Source organism: Benincasa hispida, chromosome 5 (assembly GCF_027475165.1).
Source record: "Benincasa hispida cultivar pf3 chromosome 5, pf3_genome.v1.1, whole genome shotgun sequence".
Classification (NCBI taxonomy): domain Eukaryota; kingdom Viridiplantae; phylum Streptophyta; class Magnoliopsida; order Cucurbitales; family Cucurbitaceae; genus Benincasa; species Benincasa hispida.
Genome location: NC_143482.1, coordinates 3604527 through 3621395, shown reverse-complemented (window position 1 = coordinate 3621395; position 16869 = coordinate 3604527). Strand labels below are relative to the sequence as shown.

Below are 16869 nucleotides of genomic sequence, written 5' to 3'. Positions count from 1 at the left end.
ATTGTATCAATTTAAATCATAAATTTTTGTAAGTATATCAATTTACATATTTTATTATGTTTTGTATGGATGAACATTGTGTGAGATTCATAATTTTATCAATAAATTCTCTAAATTTTTATAAACAAATTAGTTTACACTCTCAACTAATTGTCCTTTTATTAATCTGACATTTGAATAAGTCTACAGACGTGTAATTATTGAATGCATGAATGATTTTTAAATGTAATCTTAATTAAGGACATACATTGATTCACTTATAACAATTTATAAGTTTAATGGAAATTATTATATATTCTACACATATTTTTCGAACTAAGTTTGAAGAAGGTTATTAATTGATACATTTACTAAAGTTAAGCGTTTACATCGACGCTATTACTAGTACAATGTTTAAATTAATTCAATAATGAATTGATATTTTTCCTAAAAATAAACGGACTAATGTTCGAAGAAGAAAGTATGTGATTATGCATCAGATAGATCACCATAATGGAAAATTTAGGCCTTTTTTTTTTCTTCCTCTCAAGTCGTCATTAAATGTGTCATAATATAAAGTAATAAATTTTTGTTTTGGTCTCGATATCGATTCTGACAGAAAAAGTATTAGGATAATCCATTAAAACAATTAGCTAAACACAAAGAAAAAAACTTTTTGAATAATTTCTTACCATTATCCCAAGTTTATGGACTAATAAACTATCACTTCATAAGTTTAATAATTATTATTTTTTTCTTTTTCTAAAAAAGAAAATCAGCCCATTTTCTTCTTCTATTCTTCACGCCCTCTCCTCCTCCGCGTTCCCGTTGCTCGCCGCCGCGGCGGCCGCCTTCTCTCGCCCTTCCACTGCTATCGCCGCCGTAGCCTGCCTTCAGTTCGTGCTGCCGCAGCCTCCCTCCTCGCAGTTTTGCATTGATTGTCTACTCCCTTGTCGTTACTGGTATTCTCTCAATCCGTCTACACTGATTCTCCCTTGATGTACCTTTTAGATATTGATAGATATATAGATATTAGAATTAAAATCTCAATATTTCTATGGAAAATCTGCCTGCCGTTAATTCTCAACATTCTGCCTTTCATCTTTTCCTTCTCCCTCTCGCTAGGCTCAAGCTGAGTTGAGTTGTGTTGGGTTGAGCTTCTTCTCCGCTTTCTCTTCCCTTTGCCTGATAAAAGTTGAACGAATTATGGCACTATGGATGGAGGATGGTTCGAATCCCTTAACAGAGAACGAGAAAGCTGACCTTGATGCCATAGCTGCGCTTAAAGAGAGTTCTGCCCTCGAGTTCAAGGTCTCTCTCTATATCATATTTATGTTTTGGCGAGTTCTAAATGAACAATTGTACTTTCTGGTGACTTCAAATGATTGGAAATTGATGTTTTGGCTGTTGGGGAGGACTCCATTGTTCTGTAGCTTGATTTGTTAACTGTGGGTTCTTAAATACTTAAATTCATGTGGTTTGCCTAACTGCTCTAAATTCGTACGAGTACGGCTGAATAATTTTTGTTATAAGAAGTTGGACATGAGTAAAAGTTCTTGGCAAGGATATTCGTTTTGTGTGTTTATCTCTTTCTCTGTTTCTCTCTGTTTTGTTCTAAAGATGGGTATGCAAATGTTCAATAGTACTTTAGAAGATGATCACTTGGAAGGCTTGGTGTGATAATTTATTATTATTCTGTTGTTTTTCTCCTTATCTTGTTCAGTCGTCTTGTGCCGTTTTATTCTTCAGTATGGGTATTGTAAGGGTAGAATCTGGTAGTGGTGGCTTTAATTATGTATGTTGTTGAAAAATTGGTAAAGGTTGCTCTCTATGATTGGGAAATTAAGTCTCTGAATCCCCTACTCTATTGTTTAAACTTGAAATTGGTATGCAATCGAAACCATAGTCTTTGGTCATGATTGGGAGGGTTTTTGATATGGTTTAAATCACTTTTGTCATGTCAAAATCACTTTGAACCATGTATTTAATCATTCAAAATCAGTTTAATGTTTAGTTTTATAACTTTAAATGCGATGTTCATACAATTAAAATTGATCATGAATGATTAAAAACATGTTTTGAAGTGATTTTGAACGTGCCAAAAGTGATTTTAACTATTTTAAAATCACTCTTAAACATGCCTTTTAATGTTGAATGTCTCAGTATCATTTGATAAACAAGTTTGAATGAACTCTATCAATATCACTCTTCATGTGGGTAGACTATCATTTGATAAACAAATTAGAAAGAACCCTATCAATCTCACTCTCCGTGTGGGTAGCTCCAGTTTTATCTTTTATGTCTCCTATTGTTTTCTCTTTGCAGGAAAAGGGGAATGAATTTGTCAGGTTGGGTAGAAAGCACTATGCTGATGCTATTGATTGCTACACTAAGGCAATTAATCAGAAAGCCCTAAGCAACTCTGAGAACTCTGTTCTTTTTGCAAATAGAGCTCATGTGAATTTACTACTTGGAAACTATAGACGAGCCCTTAATGATGCTGAGGAGGCAATCAATTTGTGTCCCACAAACATCAAGGTAATTTTTTTTTCTTCCAAATACACGAGTTTCCTTATATTCTTGTAACTTTATTCTCTATTTAGGGAAAAAGACCCCATCAATGTTATAATCTTAACTTCTGTAATGAGTTATGAGTTTCTCTAATATAATGTTTTCCCTCTTGCTTGACTTATGTTTTAAACTAAAATGATATAGTTTAATGAAATGATGTGATTGTTGTGTAGGCAATTTATCGAGCTGCTAAAGCATCTCTTTCCCTGAATTTATTAGATGAAGCTAAGTCCTACTGTGTAAGTGGAATAAAGTGCGACCCAAATAATGTGGAAATCAAAAAGATCGAGAGGCAGATTGATTCACTGAAATTGGAGAAGGAACAACGTGAGGCTCTAGTCACAAAGGCTATTTCTGAGGCAGAGGTATCATAATTTACAATTGATGGTCATACTTTTGCTTTATCATTTAGCTGCTCAATTCTTGCTTTATTGTAAGTTATGCAGAAACTTCTTTCTGCAATCATGCATAGAGGTTTGAAGATTGGGAACGCTACGTATCAAGAACTAACTGGATTAAGAAAGCCGGTATTAGATAAAAATAACATTCTCCATTGGCCAGTTCTTCTACTGTATGCAGAAGTTATGTCCAGCGACTTCATCGAGGATTTCTGTGAGACTGATATGTTTTCAGCTCATCTGGATATGATATCCTTTTTTTTTTCTTTTTCTTTTCTTTTCTTTTCTTTTCTTTATTTATTTTTTTATTTGTGAAATTGGAAAACCCTCAATTATCAAGTATGCCTTTCTGCTTCTAGAATCCTTAACTTTCAAACATGTTTGCAGAAGGTTGTCCTCCTTTGCCATGGGATGCGGATAACAAATATACCCGTGAAGCAGTTGAACTATATTATGAGGTATCTATTACATGTAATTATGCTACATAGAAATACCCTCTTTTTGATAATTCATCAAATGGAGAGTTTTTTATTTTATCAAACCACGTGTTTGCAAGTTTCTGTGTGGACATAAATTGTGTCTGTTTTCTTCTGAACTGCAAGCTAGCAATGGAGTGAGGTTTCTAATTACTGGCGTTGGGTTTACCTTGTTTATACACTTGTGATAGAGGGCAGGTTTTGCATCTTAATCATTGGTGTAAGCCTTATAATTCTTTCAATCAATTAGTTCTGTCCAAAATAATGATCTTTAAATATTGGTTGTATCAGGTTGGTTCAGGAATTTGTTTATCAAAAGAGAGAATTTTACGAAATCTTCTAGAGGGAACCATTGCGTCTAATGCAGAAAGCATTGCACATGACAAGAAAGATGCAGTTGAAGATTCAAATTGTATCACTTCTGCAAGTAAGCTTTTTCATTTCTGTTTTTGCTGAAAATTTTATCCGTTCTTATCAATTGTTCCCTTATTGGTTATTTGAACTATACCTTATTAAGTTGGGTGACAGATGGTGTAGTCTTCCACAGTGTTGTCAGGAACTTTTTGCAGTTGGCCCCCCCATAGTCAATCCTTCTTTGCAAGAAAACCACTATCTAGGATTAGGCATGTTATAACCTAGAATGAAAAAAACTCAGTCAAAGGATGTGGGTGTTAATACGATTACATTTGGATGTTGAAATGGTTTAGTGGTGTATAAAATCTTAAACTCGCTGCTGATCTTAACTGTAATATGCCAAGAAAAAAAAAAAAAGGTCTTAAGGTTGTGAATGGTCTGTTTAAGCGCTTTTTCATGCAAGGTTCTTTTACTATTGCATCCCATCTATGCAAGAACACTTGCACAACATTTTCTTCTTGCCATACTGATAGCTTTGTGGAGGGGTAAGATAGTCAAGTCAAGCAAATAATTGTCGAAAAAGTCGATAAGGTGTTAGCATTTGTGAAGTAAAACAAGTCAGCTGGCTGAGTTGTAGGGATAGGATAGGAGAGTGGTTAGGCCAAATTTTAGGATTGATTTTCAGAAACGAAAGGCGTTTACGAACTAACCATCTTCCTTGAATTGGCAGTTCACTGTTTTCCTCTGAGTGTCCTATTGTTTCTCTTGTTCCTTTTTCTTTTGAGAAGAAATAATATCACTGATTGATGAAATACAGGAGAACTCCAAACACCTATGGGTGAATTACAAAAGAACTCTCTTATCAAAAAAAAAAAAAAAAAAAAAAAAACCCTCTCCAATTGGGGTATTGTTTCCCTTGTTGATAGCCTACCTAGAGAATACTATCACACATGATATACCTTAGATGTATGATTATGTATGAAAACTCTTCTTAATCTTCACTATTTAATCCTCAGCACTCAATCCATGCAACTGCCGCATAAACAAGGAAAATGACTGGAGAGGCGAGATATGTGTGTATTAACCCGCAGATTTGTTTATTTTCTTCCATTTTCCATTCAAGCTAAGATTAGGTGATATTTTGTGTGCGTATAAACATTAGTCCATACTAAAAGGTTAATATTTGAGCTAAGGAGAGTAGAGCTCAATGGTAATTGATATGTACTCTTTTGAGATTGAAAGTCCAAATTCTTATATCCTCACTTGTTGTACTAGAAAAACAAGGTCAATAAGCGAGTGTGGTGATTATACTCTTTAGACTGTCATTTGATTTCTAGGCACTATTTTTTCAGATAAAGACTCTAAATGGATCAAAGTTCATGAAAAGAGAACACTTCACGACGTTCTGAAGGAGCCTAACTACATTATACCAGGAATACCAGGTTTGATGTTACCTTTATCATTTTTTAACATCATAACTATTTTGCATCAAAACTAATGAAAATGACTTTATGTTCTCTCTATTTGTTTCTTTTGGATGCAGTCTTTTATGTTGTTTCAAGAAACTCAAAATTTTACAAAGATTTCAAAGCTAGGAGATGGGCTCTTCTCTCATGAGTTTATTGGATCAAGTAGCATATGTACCATGTTGGCTCCATAGCAACTTTTTGCTTAGGTCAATACTGTATGTTGGTTCTGTCAATTAGAGTTTTGTGATTTTTCAAATTTTGTTTTCATGATTGACTTAGGATAGGTTAACAGTACTTGTTCTAGTGCAACCCAAAATGTATTCTCATTATTCTCATTTGTTAAGAGTCTGTAAAATAGAAAATGGAACATGTAAAATAGAAAATGGCCTCATTAGAGGGACAATAGTGTCAAATCTTTGCATAGTTCACAAAATTTCACAAAATTAAAATCAGGCAACTAATATTGATATTTCAATGGGAAGAAAATAGATTACCCCCCTTGAAACTTGTAATTTTATCAAATCAATTTATACCCTCTGTTAAAAATTAATACAAAATGGATAAAATTGATTCAATTGATATTTTTCACTCTTTCAGATGAATTGGGGGAAAGAGTAGAAAGTAATTAGGTGTGGGGAAATTGGCCACAATTGCGCTCCTTCAATTGATTGTATAATATATTCAAATGTTTATTTGTCACGTATTTCTGGTTAAAGCATTAATTATAATGCCTCCTTTTACAGTTTGAATTCTTTAACATTGATAGATGGTAAATTTTTGATAAATTTGTAAATAAGTTTGACTCATTTTTCTTTATTTGAAAATAATTAAAAAAAGTATATATTTTTTCTTTTTCTTTTTTTTTTAAAAAAAAACCTTTTAAGAGTGTGTGGTTAGAGATTTTAAAGCAAAAGTTTAAAAACAAGAGATTCAAATATTTTCAAATATGTTAATCTCGAATAACTATGGCGGTTTGATTTTTAGTTTAAAATTTTTTAAAATCAAGACTATAAATATGCTTTCCATCTCTAAATTTATTGTTTTGTCATTTACTTTCTACCAATATTTTTAAAAACTAAATCAAGTTTTAAACACTATAAAAATTTTTGTTTTTGAAATTTGGCTAATTAAATTAATCAAAACATTCTAAGAAATTGAGAGAAAAATGAGTCCAAAAATCACAAAATTTAAAATGATTTTAAAAAATCAAAATCTAGCCAACATTTATTTGCTTAATTCATTTGATTTTGTGAATTTGAAAAGAAAAAACATATCAGATACCAAATCCTCAATCTTCTTCAAGATCCTCCACAATCATATAGAAATATTTGTCATTTTTATCAATTTTGTTTAAGTTCAACAATATGTAGGTTAACACATATGACGTAGGTACCATGATTAAATTAACTATAAAAATAACCAACCACATCGTATCAGTCTCATTGAATAATTTTATTTTGAAAAAATCTCTGTCCAAATTCCTCTAGAGTTGTCAACTTCAAAATTGAGGGTAGAGCTGTTTATTTTGCAGTTAACCCCTCCCCTACTATTGAGGATCTTGTTGAAATCCTCTTCCCACATTTGGCACTTCTCTCTTCCATCTCTTGAATCCACAAGAATCTCTATACTTAGACTCATTCTACACCTAGTCACAAAATTATTCAATGAATCTACTACAATCCGATTGTGCATGATCGTTTCATATCAACCATTAGATATCTTCCAAAAACAGTTTTCTCATAATTCACACCTTTCAGTTAATCCAACGGTTGAATGACAATGATTAAGTACAACTTATGCTGCACTTATTTCCATACAATTTTTGTTGGTTGTATAACAAGAAGAATAATAATTTAACTTTTCTAAATTACCAAAATCTCTTTCCACTTGTCAATTTTTAATTTAGCCAGCCAAAACCCAAGGTTTTTTTTGGGTAGAATAATTTCTTACAAACCACTTATAAAACCCCCTCTCATTTTCACCTTTCAATTTGCCATCTCCTCCTCCTCCTCCTTTTCCAACAATGGCAGAAATGGCCTGCTCCGCTGCCGACCTCCACCTCCTCCTCGGCGGCTCAGCCAACGCCACTGCCGTCGCCGAGTACATCTGCAGCCGATTCGACTCCGTCTCGACAAAATTTGTGGACACAAGCTACGCGGTTGACAACACATACCTTTTGTTTTCAGCATACCTTGTGTTTGCAATGCAGCTTGGATTTGCAATGCTTTGTGCTGGGTCAGTTAGAGCCAAAAATACAATGAATATTATGTTAACAAATGTGCTTGATGCAGCCACTGGTGGAATATTTTATTATGTGTTTGGCTTTGCTTTGGCCTTTGGAACACCTTCAAATTCCTTCATTGGACAACATTATTTTGGGCTTTCACAGTTCCCTTCTTCTTCATTTGATTATGGCTTCTTTCTGTTTCAATGGGCTTTTGCAATTGCTGCTGCTGGAATTACAAGTGGATCCATTGCTGAAAGAACTCAGTTTGTTGCCTATTTGATATATTCCTCTGTTTTAACTGGTTAGTTTTTTTTTTTTTTGATGATTTTGATTTCCATCTACTTTCAAATTTATTATTTCTCATCTTTGTGATTTTCCCTTTTATTTTTCAGATATATTTTTCTTTTGAAATGTATTACTTGAAACTATGAAAATGTGGAAATGATGATTTATGAACTTTGAATTTGATAGTGTTTCTTAATCATTTTCATTGAATTCATTGCATGATTTTTTTTTTTTTTTTTTAATTTTCAGGAAAAAGTAATTATTTTTTTATGTATGAAATTTGTGAACTTTGAATTTGGTAGATTTTTTCTTCTAATAATAGAAAAACAAATCAATTTCATGTGCCTATGAATTATTTTGAACATAGTTTTGTTTAGAAGTGAGGTATGAAAGATTTGAAATCTATGTGCATTAAGAATTATAATTATATATATATACTTTTTAAAAAATTAAAATTTATATTTATTTAACCAGTTATCTTGTGTATTAAGAAGTTTAAGGGTTTTTTTTCCTAAAAAAGAAAAAAAGAATTTTAGATTTTTTATTTAACTAGAATTCTTGTGCATTGAGAGTCTAATACTTTAAATTTAAATTTAAATTATTTTAAATGAACAAAACTACTTAAAAATATTTACAAATAATAATAAAATATGACCGCCTATATACATAAATAATTCATTTTTCTATATTTCAAAACTATCTTTCATTTTATAAAGAGCATAATTTTCTCTAAATTAATAAGAGTTTAATTGATCATATTATTGTTCTATGGTAAATTATTGTCCCTTTTTTTATTGACAGTTTGTGAGTAGAAAAATTCAAGGTCAATATTATAAACTTTATCCAAAATGAATATAAGTTTGGCGGGTTTATTTAAATTCAAAAAATACAATTTTCATATTTCATTGAATCTATTATTTTAATTTTCATTATTTTGATCAGTTACTAAATGCAACATTGTTTAAAATTAAATTCAATGAAACTAAATTTTTATGGTTGGAATAATGAAATTTGTCATTTGTCATTTTTCGTTTTATTTTTCTTTTTTTAATTTGCAGGTTTGGTATATCCAATCGTTTCTCATTGGTTTTGGTCGTCCGATGGGTGGGGAAGTGCTGCTCGGTCCGATAACCTCTTATTTGGCTCCGGCGTAATCGACTTCGCCGGCTCCGGCGTCGTCCACATGGTCGGCGGCATCGCCGGTTTATGGGGCGCCCTCATAGAAGGGCCTCGAATCGGCCGATTCGATCACGCCGGCCGCTCCGTCGCCCTCCGTGGCCACAGCGGCACACTGGTAGTTCTCGGCACTTTCCTCCTCTGGTTCGGCTGGTACGGCTTCAACCCCGGTTCATTCCTCAACATCCTTAAAGCCTACGGCCACCCTGCAGCCCCTTATTACGGTCAATGGAGTGCCATCGGCCGCACCGCCGTCACCACAACCCTCGCCGGCTGTACGGCAGCACTAACCACTCTCTTCGGCAAACGCCTCCTCGTCGGTCACTGGAATGTCACCGACGTTTGCAATGGTTTATTAGGCGGATTCGCCGCCATAACCTCGGGCTGCGCGGTGGTGGATCCATGGGCAGCGATTGTTTGCGGGTTTTTCTCAGCCTGGGTTTTGATCGGATTCAACAAATTAGCGGAGAAATTGAAGTACGACGATCCATTAGAGGCGGCGCAATTGCACGGCGGATGTGGGGCTTGGGGGATTTTGTTCACAGGGTTATTTGCAAAACAAGCATATGTTAACGAGATTTATCCAGGGTTGCCGGAGAGGCCGTACGGGCTGCTTATGGGAGGCGGCGGGAGGTTGTTAGCGGCTCATTTGGTGCAAATTTTATCGATTATTGGTTGGGTTAGTTTGACAATGGGGGTTGTTTTTTGGTTGTTGCATAAGTTTCAGTTGCTGAGGATCACGGCGGAGGAGGAGATGGCCGGAATGGATTTGACGAGCCACGGCGGTTTGGCTTATGTGTATAATGATGAAGAGAAGCTTTGAGGGGAAAATAATGATGAAGAGAAGCTTTGAGGGGAAAATAATGATGAACGACTATTGCTTTGTCTTTCCTGTACATGTTTATTTGATTTCTTAAGCTTTGTTGTATATGTGGGTTTAGTTTAAATTGTTTTTCTTTCTTTGTAATGGGGTTGTAATCGTAGCTTTTGATTTCATACGGATGATAAATAGTTGTGTTTTTCTTTTCTTAGAGTGGATTATATTTTCGATGATTAAAAGGAAATTGAACTAATTTTCTAGAAATCTATGTTTTATATTTTGGATGGACAGATGGTTATGAAGTTTTTTTAATATGATTTTGAGCAAGTTTTTATTTAGTCCTAACATTTAAAAGACTTTTAGTTTAGTCTAGTAGTTTAAGAGAATGAGTTTAAAAGATCCTTGAAAAAGAACGAATAATCCATAGAGTTAATGCATAAGTAATGACATAATTTCTCATATCCTAATGTCGATATTCCTTTAACTCTTTAAAAGCCATTTTCTAAAATGTAGGGATACTTTTTAAATTTAAGGATTAAATAAAAAACTCGTACTCGACTTAGGGACTAAACATACATGCTCATAAAAAAGTTATATCATCAGTATGAACATGACTCAACAATAATTGAAGGTGTATTCATTACTTAAGCGAAATCAACTTTATTTTAATAGTAAAGCTAAATTAATGATAGAGTTAAAGAGGTCTTCTATTCAAACTGATAATATTAAATCACGATAGATTCTTTCTTCCAAGTTCTTTTAAGTACAATAAAACAAGCGAGCGCGGGAGAACTTAAAAGCCAGATCGTCAAATATTTGAATCATCGTGTGAAAAATTGAATCATGAGAGATAGAGAAAATCACGAATAGAAACAATATAGGCTCAAACCTCATTCACATACCTAACTTTTTCAACCAAGAGATTCCAAATGATAACAAAATCTTACTGCGCTATTCAAAGAGAGGAATCCAACTCATCATATCATCACTATTTCTAGGATCAACATTTGCATTCAAGGTCTAATCAAGACTGGCAACAACTCTATCTAATTATATTCTTTATTCCTCTAATAAAGATTTAGATATTAAATATAGCATTTCCACATGGTATTATAGTCAATTTAACCATTTGGGCCAAAGCCATTGCAATTTCAATTGTTCTATTTTAGTTATCATGCTTTTATTTCCTAGCTATTCGCTTTGAAATCGACACCAGACTATTATTTGGAAGTTTAAAAAAACTATGAATGCCTCATCAAGAGGAGAAATACAATCATTCATTTGCTAGAGCTCTAAATTGATATCTGTTCCGGCGATTACAAAAGAATACAGAGCTTTTTGCCGAGCCTATGAAAGCTTATAAAGAATGCCTTAATTCTATAGTCGTCTAGTCTAACTTTCTCAAAAATGAATCGACATTAACAGAGAACACGAGATGGATTTTACAAGAAGCTTAAAATGCCAAAATTTTAAAGGATGACAACCGAAAATATACAAATATATGAAGGCATCACAAGTGGTAATACAATCCAAGAAGCAAAATAAGCTATGTAAATTTTTTACCAAGTTGTTTTGTTTCATTAACTTTGTCCAGGTTTGACATTCTTAGATGATGCTGGTCCCCAGATACGTATTGTCTGATCGTCGCTCACTGATGCTAACATTTTTGGCCTTTTCGGGTTCCAGCTGACGCAGTTCACAGTTGCTGAATGTCCAGATAAAACCTCAATTGGCTTACTGCTATGCCTGCTCCAGATGTAGACCTGCACAATAAGAACTTGTGAGGTTAAATGAATAACTGCTGGGATATGGAAGTTCAGAAGTGAGATTATCTTAACATGAGGAAAGTCGACACATAAAAACAGATTCTCACCTCCGAATTTTCACTGCCACTGGCGATAAATGCACTATTAACCCCACCGAAGCAGGACCGAATTACGTACTTATTCTGTTGGTGGCCGGTGTACTTCAGCGGCTGCTGCCACTCCCCTGCAACATCCCACATGTGTATCTCCTGGTTGTTGAGGTTGACAATGAAAAACTTGCCATCTCCTGAGATTGATAACGATGAGATAGAGTGGTCCTCCGGTATGACTCTTTCAGCATTCGTCTCCAGATTAAGAATACGGATTTCTTTATCCAAAAAAATGCTTATAAGATTTTCTCCATCGGGGGTTACTGCAAGATCCAATATCTTAGGCATCCTTGTACCTCTCCAGGCCTTTATCTCGTTTCCATCACAATCCCACAAGTGAATACCCATCTCAGGGTCAGCACTGCCACAAACAAGTCTCTTTGAGTCGGGAAACCATGCGCACGAGCTGACAATAAAGCCATGATCTTCAAATGTGTGCTTGCAGGTACCTGTTTCAACGTCCCATAACTTGAGGACCTCGGCGTGTCCACATGTGAGCAACTTTGAATCATCAGGACTCCATGCTACAAAGGAAACTTGACTTTGGTGGCTCCTAAGTATGTGTCTCAACGTCAGTTTACCATCTTCCAACACCTAACACAGAATATTTAAGAAAACTAAACTCTTGAGTATATTCCAATCAAGGTAGTTGTATTAAAAAATAATAATGGCAAAAGAAAAAGAATAAATACGACAATATGATCTAGAATTTTGAGATGTTCATCAAGACCATCACACAGCAATCTCAAGGCTCCAAACCTATTAAGCTTAGGTTTGGAGAGATTGAATTTATTTAGCTCAAGCTTGAATTGACTATAAAAATGGGTTATATTAATTTTGGTTTGTAAAACATGTATTTATCTGTGGGGCTGTGACTTGGTAAACAAGAGATTATATGCTCTTACTGATTTATAAGTTCAATTTTACCCAAAAAATTATTAGGATTGGCAAAATTTTATGTTCCAACTTCTTTCATATATATCTTTTCCTTCTCACTCCACCCCAATCCATGAGAAGGTATATGAACTCAACTGGTAGGCCAAACATTCTCTACACGAAAGCAACAATTACAAATGTGCTGCACATTTCTAATGTTTTGAGTAACGATCTTTTTCTGTTTATTACTGTTATGATGAGAAATTATTTTAATCGAAAAAAATGCCACTGACAAATAAGGCAATCAAACAATAACAAGGTCTCTGATGACATCCATTCTTAAACCTAGATGACAAACCAAAATGAAAATAACGTTCAATGTTTTGGGTAAAAATATTTTCAGCAGCAACTCCAAGCTTTATTTCAGATTGCAATGAATCATGAACCAAAAAGGCAAAAACTTAACCATGTATGCCTTCTGACTAGTTAAGAAAAGTAGTTTCCGCATGTTGTTGCCTAACCACAAAGTCACCTAACTATGTTTGAGTATCAAATCCTGTAAAAACTATGACAAAGTGAATCAATGTCTAGAATCTATGACCATAAATTGAAAATGGATAATGTTTGAGGGCTGAATAGGCAAATCTGATCTAGAATCTATTTGTTTTTCCAATTCTATATGCAAAGTTGATAAGGTAGGCAATATTCAAAAGATAACTTCAACTAAATCTTGATTGGGGAGGTTTTGTTAAGGTCCCTGACTGGGATTTGACTTGTCTCCCTTCAGGTTGTGCCTTTTGACTCCTTTTAATTACTAACGAATCTTTGTCTCTGTTCAGTAAACAGTAATAATAATGACAACTCTAATATTATTAAATTAAAGATATGATCTTAAGGGTACCTTCCATATAATAGCCGAGCAATCACTGGATGCAGAGGCCAAGTATTCTCCATTATTAGAAAACTGAACAAACCAAACTTCATTCTTATGTTCGGTCAAAACCTGCATAGCGAGAAAATTTCTTTTAAAAAATAAAATTAAGTCATCCAACAAGATGTTGAGTAATCCTGTGTGGGTAATGAGTATCATCCTCTTTCCATTTTTCTTTCTTCTAGCCCACAAACTGATAATGGAGTGCAAAAGGCTGAGATCACGGATCGTTCAATTTCAAATTTCAATCATATTCATGCAATGAATACTGAGCTAGAAGAAAAATTACAGACAGGGGCAAAATTCCAAAGAGACATACAGTTACCAAAAAATCCAACTAGCACAAATATCACTCACTCAAAAACTATATGAGCAAAGGCAAACGGTCAGGCAGTTTCTTTTAATCCTGAAAACCAAATGTTCCTATACATCCCAAACTAGACTACTGGATTCATCCAATAATATATTATCCTTCAGAAACAATTAGATATTTAGTAGTCCAATTAGGCAATCTACGCCTCTATGTGACCATGACTACTAAATTTATTCTATGATGGATTTGCTTGTAAAAATTATATTCATACACTACTTACATGAATTTGAAAAAACTCGATCCAATTGTGAAAATATTTATATTCCATCAAAATATTTAGCATATGAAATCATTTTTTCCAAAGTCATCTAAAATGATGCATGGAAATCGAGAATTTAAACAAGGAGTATGAGCATAATAAAATGCACCTGAATTGTCTCTGTTGGTATTTGATCCCTGCCACAGCAGTGGTCCTCATAGATTGAAACTGCACCCGAAAAATTATGGTACATACATGAATCAATCTGCGCCATTACAGTGGTTTCAACCAGTTGCTCTAACCTTCTATCCGGCAAACAAGTTGGTGGAGGAAGAGTTTTTTCCAAATCTCGCAGCAACTTTTTTCTTAGTTCATGAATGACATTGTCATTTGAATAATCCAAATTCGTGTTCTTAGAAGTAAATATGCTGTAAGCAAGCTTGTGGATTTTGTCTCTACTAAAATGGAAAATTGGAGCCTCTTTACGCAACATAGTTAGTGCTGATGCATCATCCCCACAGTTAGAGTACTCAAGCAAACAATGTTTTAGTATAAGAAACAGGGCGGAAACTCTTACATCATCAGTTAAATCCTTGATGCCATTTATTGTGTCAATGCAACCATACCAATTACCACTGAAAATTTGAGACTCCAACAACTTGAAATCACTAGATTTGTATGAAATACCAGATTCCGCTTCCAAACATAGTGCAGATTTTTGGTAACCAAATGAATGTAAGCATTGAATAATGACTCTAACAAACTCATGTTTCCTTATTAGGCCCTTGGATCCAAGCAACACAGATGAACTCTCCATGGATGTACAACCTGTGAGAAAATCTTATGCCATTTTAATGATACCTTCCCCCTTCAATGTTTTGGCAAAGATCAATATTTTAACCAGCCAAGATACAGTTATGTCCAGATTGATCGAAGCTATTTTCTTGCAAGCACAAAATCCTGAAATTCAACAAAGATATACTCATAACAAGAATGAACCCAAAAATTATGAGAATTCTAACCGAGTATCAAAAGAATTAGATACAATAGAGAAATAGAGATAGAGGTTCAACGGTGTCCCAGCAGTAGACTACAATAAAGAGAGAGGAATTACTATTAAAAATCTTTGGATAAAATCAAGACTATCCATTCTTGACCAAGATTTAAAAACTTCAATCTCCACCTGGGATTGAATATTATAGCCGAGATACACCAAAACCTAGAACACTGATAAAATTCACTTCTTGACGGCCATATGCACAAAATTTCCATCACATCAAGACTATATTAAGCAAAGGACACTAATCTATTGATCAGACAGTAATAATAAAAACTCAAACCATTACCCGAAATACACCTAGCCTATAATATTCACTCACAGATTCACTCAACACAAATTATTAATTGCAAGCACAAATAATTGAAGAAACCCAACAAGCTTATAATTACCCAAACCAACAAGAAAATTCGTTGAATCGCAAAAGAAAGTAAGACCGTGAGGCTCCAGCCAAGATTCTTAGAGTATAAGTACAAGAAATTGGAAACGTCCGAGTTTAGAACAATTGCAAGCTGAATTATGACGAAAAAACGAAACTATTACATGAGTAACAGAACAAAACCGAATCAAAATGCAAGGTCTACAAATTACAAGAAACTAAGAAGATTACGAAATTGCTAACCAGTTGAGAATGTATTGCAGAGATTGTAGAGCTACTCAATGCGATTGCCGGTGAAGAAATGGAAACGACTTGTAGTCGGGAAGGAACCGAAGGCAGTTTGAAGGAGGCAAGCCTAAACGACGTCGTTGAGATTTTCTTTTTTATTTTCTTTTAAAATATCGAATTATCAATTTACCTCTTAACCCCTGGCTCTGGACAAGTAATGTATATTGAAAAACTAAAAAACAATTGTTATATTTGTCTTTTGGTTCCCTTTGTCCGTTTAGCGGGGGAACAGGGAGAATATCGTGGTTCGTGGGTTGGGTTTAATTGGGTCGAAATATTTTTTAAATTCATCTATTTGGAAGTTTCTTCCACCCAAATAATTTTTATTAGATAATGAATCCAATCCAATTCAATCATAAAAATTTTATTTAATTATTTTAATATACTGATTCAAGATTATAATTCAATTTCAATTTAGATTATGAATTTTTTTTAAGCATTAAAAAAATTAATTATAGAAATTGTTGAAGAATAAATTTGTAAAATCATCATAAAATTAAAATTAATACATGTATATATAATTGCATCATAAGTAAAAGAAACATACTTTTTAAAACTAATATTAAGTTTGGATTGGTTCATGAGTTAACCTAAAATAACCCGAACTTGAACCGTAAAGGTTGGATTGAGTAAATCGAAATTTTTGAGTCATCTGAACACATGTAAAGGAGAGAAGTGAGGGAAACAATCCCCCAAAAGTTAAATATGGGTAGAGAATGCGTTTCTCGTTCCCATCTCTGTCATGTTAGCTTCTTTTCTTATATTTATTATAATAATTTAATGTTATGTATTATTATTATATAAATATTATATTTAACTTTAAGTTTTATTATTTAATGGTCAAGATAATGTATATATTTCAATTAGTGTAAAAAATGAATATTTTTGAATTCTAAATTTAAAAAATATATATCCAAATCATTTGATAGGTAATTATTTTTGTTATTTCTTTTTAAATTCTTATTATCCACATCTGGAACTAATAATATAAAAAAATGGGATGTTTTTAAATATAGAAAAATGAATCAAAATATTTACAAAACATAGCAAAATTTTAGAACTATCAATGATAGATACTGATAGAAGTTTCGTAGTT

At 33.6% G+C, this 16869-nt stretch overlaps 3 protein-coding genes across 3 annotated transcripts; 2 read left to right on the top strand and 1 right to left on the bottom strand.

Annotated features, from left to right (window-relative positions):
• Window positions 1-649: 649 nt before the first annotated feature.
• On the top strand, window positions 650-5660 carry TPR2 (Tetratricopeptide repeat (TPR)-like superfamily protein). The gene is made up of 9 exons (XM_090314222.1): window positions 650-941; window positions 1105-1290; window positions 2305-2517; window positions 2724-2915; window positions 2997-3199; window positions 3328-3406; window positions 3716-3851; window positions 5131-5220; window positions 5322-5660. The coding sequence occupies exons 2-9, from the start codon at window positions 1186-1188 to the stop codon at window positions 5393-5395; spliced, it is 1092 nt and encodes a 363-aa protein (XP_090170348.1). The 5' UTR covers window positions 650-941; window positions 1105-1185; the 3' UTR covers window positions 5396-5660.
• Window positions 5661-7270: 1610 nt separating this feature from the next.
• Window positions 7271-10019, top strand: AMT1;4 (ammonium transporter 1;4). The gene is made up of 2 exons (XM_039032244.2): window positions 7271-7775; window positions 8818-10019. The coding sequence occupies exons 1-2, from the start codon at window positions 7271-7273 to the stop codon at window positions 9756-9758; spliced, it is 1446 nt and encodes a 481-aa protein (XP_038888172.1). The 3' UTR covers window positions 9759-10019.
• Window positions 10020-10994: 975 nt separating this feature from the next.
• LOC120078757 (transducin family protein / WD-40 repeat family protein) lies at window positions 10995-15865 on the bottom strand. Its single transcript, XM_039033065.2, has 5 exons — window positions 15729-15865; window positions 14219-15009; window positions 13448-13549; window positions 11629-12264; window positions 10995-11518 (listed from the first exon to the last, which is right to left on the bottom strand). Exons 2-5 carry the CDS (start codon window positions 14864-14866, stop codon window positions 11336-11338), a joined length of 1569 nt encoding a protein of 522 aa, XP_038888993.1. The 5' UTR covers window positions 14867-15009; window positions 15729-15865; the 3' UTR covers window positions 10995-11335.
• Between the last annotated feature and the right edge of the window lie 1004 nt (window positions 15866-16869).

Excerpts from the sequence above, each read along its gene's own strand:
- LOC120078757 (XM_039033065.2), bottom strand. The coding sequence starts at position 14,866 with ATGGAGAGTTCATCTGTGTTGCTTGGATCCAAGGGCCTAATAAGGAAA. Across the intron at positions 13,550-14,218 it reads TACCAACAGAGACAATTCAG|GTTTTGACCGAACATAAGAA; the intron begins GTGCATTTTATT and ends CTCGCTATGCAG. Across the intron at positions 11,519-11,628 it reads GTGGCAGTGAAAATTCGGAG|GTCTACATCTGGAGCAGGCA; the intron begins GTGAGAATCTGT and ends CTTATTGTGCAG.
- TPR2 (XM_090314222.1), top strand. The coding sequence starts at position 1,186 with ATGGCACTATGGATGGAGGATGGTTCGAATCCCTTAACAGAGAACGAG. Across the intron at positions 3,200-3,327 it reads TCAGCTCATCTGGATATGAT|GTTTGCAGAAGGTTGTCCTC; the intron begins ATCCTTTTTTTT and ends ACTTTCAAACAT. Across the intron at positions 5,221-5,321 it reads CATTATACCAGGAATACCAG|TCTTTTATGTTGTTTCAAGA; the intron begins GTTTGATGTTAC and ends TTTTGGATGCAG.